This window comes from Penaeus monodon, chromosome 32, assembly GCF_015228065.2.
Source record: "Penaeus monodon isolate SGIC_2016 chromosome 32, NSTDA_Pmon_1, whole genome shotgun sequence".
NCBI lineage: Eukaryota > Metazoa > Arthropoda > Malacostraca > Decapoda > Penaeidae > Penaeus > Penaeus monodon.
In genome coordinates, this window is record NC_051417.1 from 37,602,341 (window position 1) to 37,602,614 (window position 274).

The 274-nt window shown below is 50.7% G+C and overlaps 1 protein-coding gene across 1 annotated transcript in view; it reads right to left on the reverse strand.

The window, feature by feature from the left end:
* The window catches only part of LOC119593659 (mitochondrial enolase superfamily member 1-like), a 10,056-nt gene that overhangs the window by 5,268 nt on the left and 4,514 nt on the right, over positions 1-274 (reverse strand). Inside the window, 2 exon segments of the mRNA XM_037942610.1 lie at positions 30-200; positions 202-212. Coding sequence (XP_037798538.1) covers positions 30-200; positions 202-212 — 182 coding nt within the window.

The following is a 274-nucleotide window of genomic DNA, read 5'->3' on the forward strand; positions in this document are numbered from 1 at the left end:
AAAACACACACCCATAGAGGGCGACTCACAGGGGGCGCTGTATAGTGGCAGTTCTTGATCTTCCTCGGAAACTTGAAATGTTCCATCAAGTGGTCAACATACTCGATGAGTCGGTCCTCCGATGAGACTGAAAAGCTGATGTAATCCCATATCTGCAGGTGCTGCACCATCTCACACAAGCCCACACCGCCCGCGTGGGGGGCACACCGGCACTGTGGGTGGAGGGTATCAGTTAATACGGTACATATCTCATTTCTAGAGACCAAAATTCTTC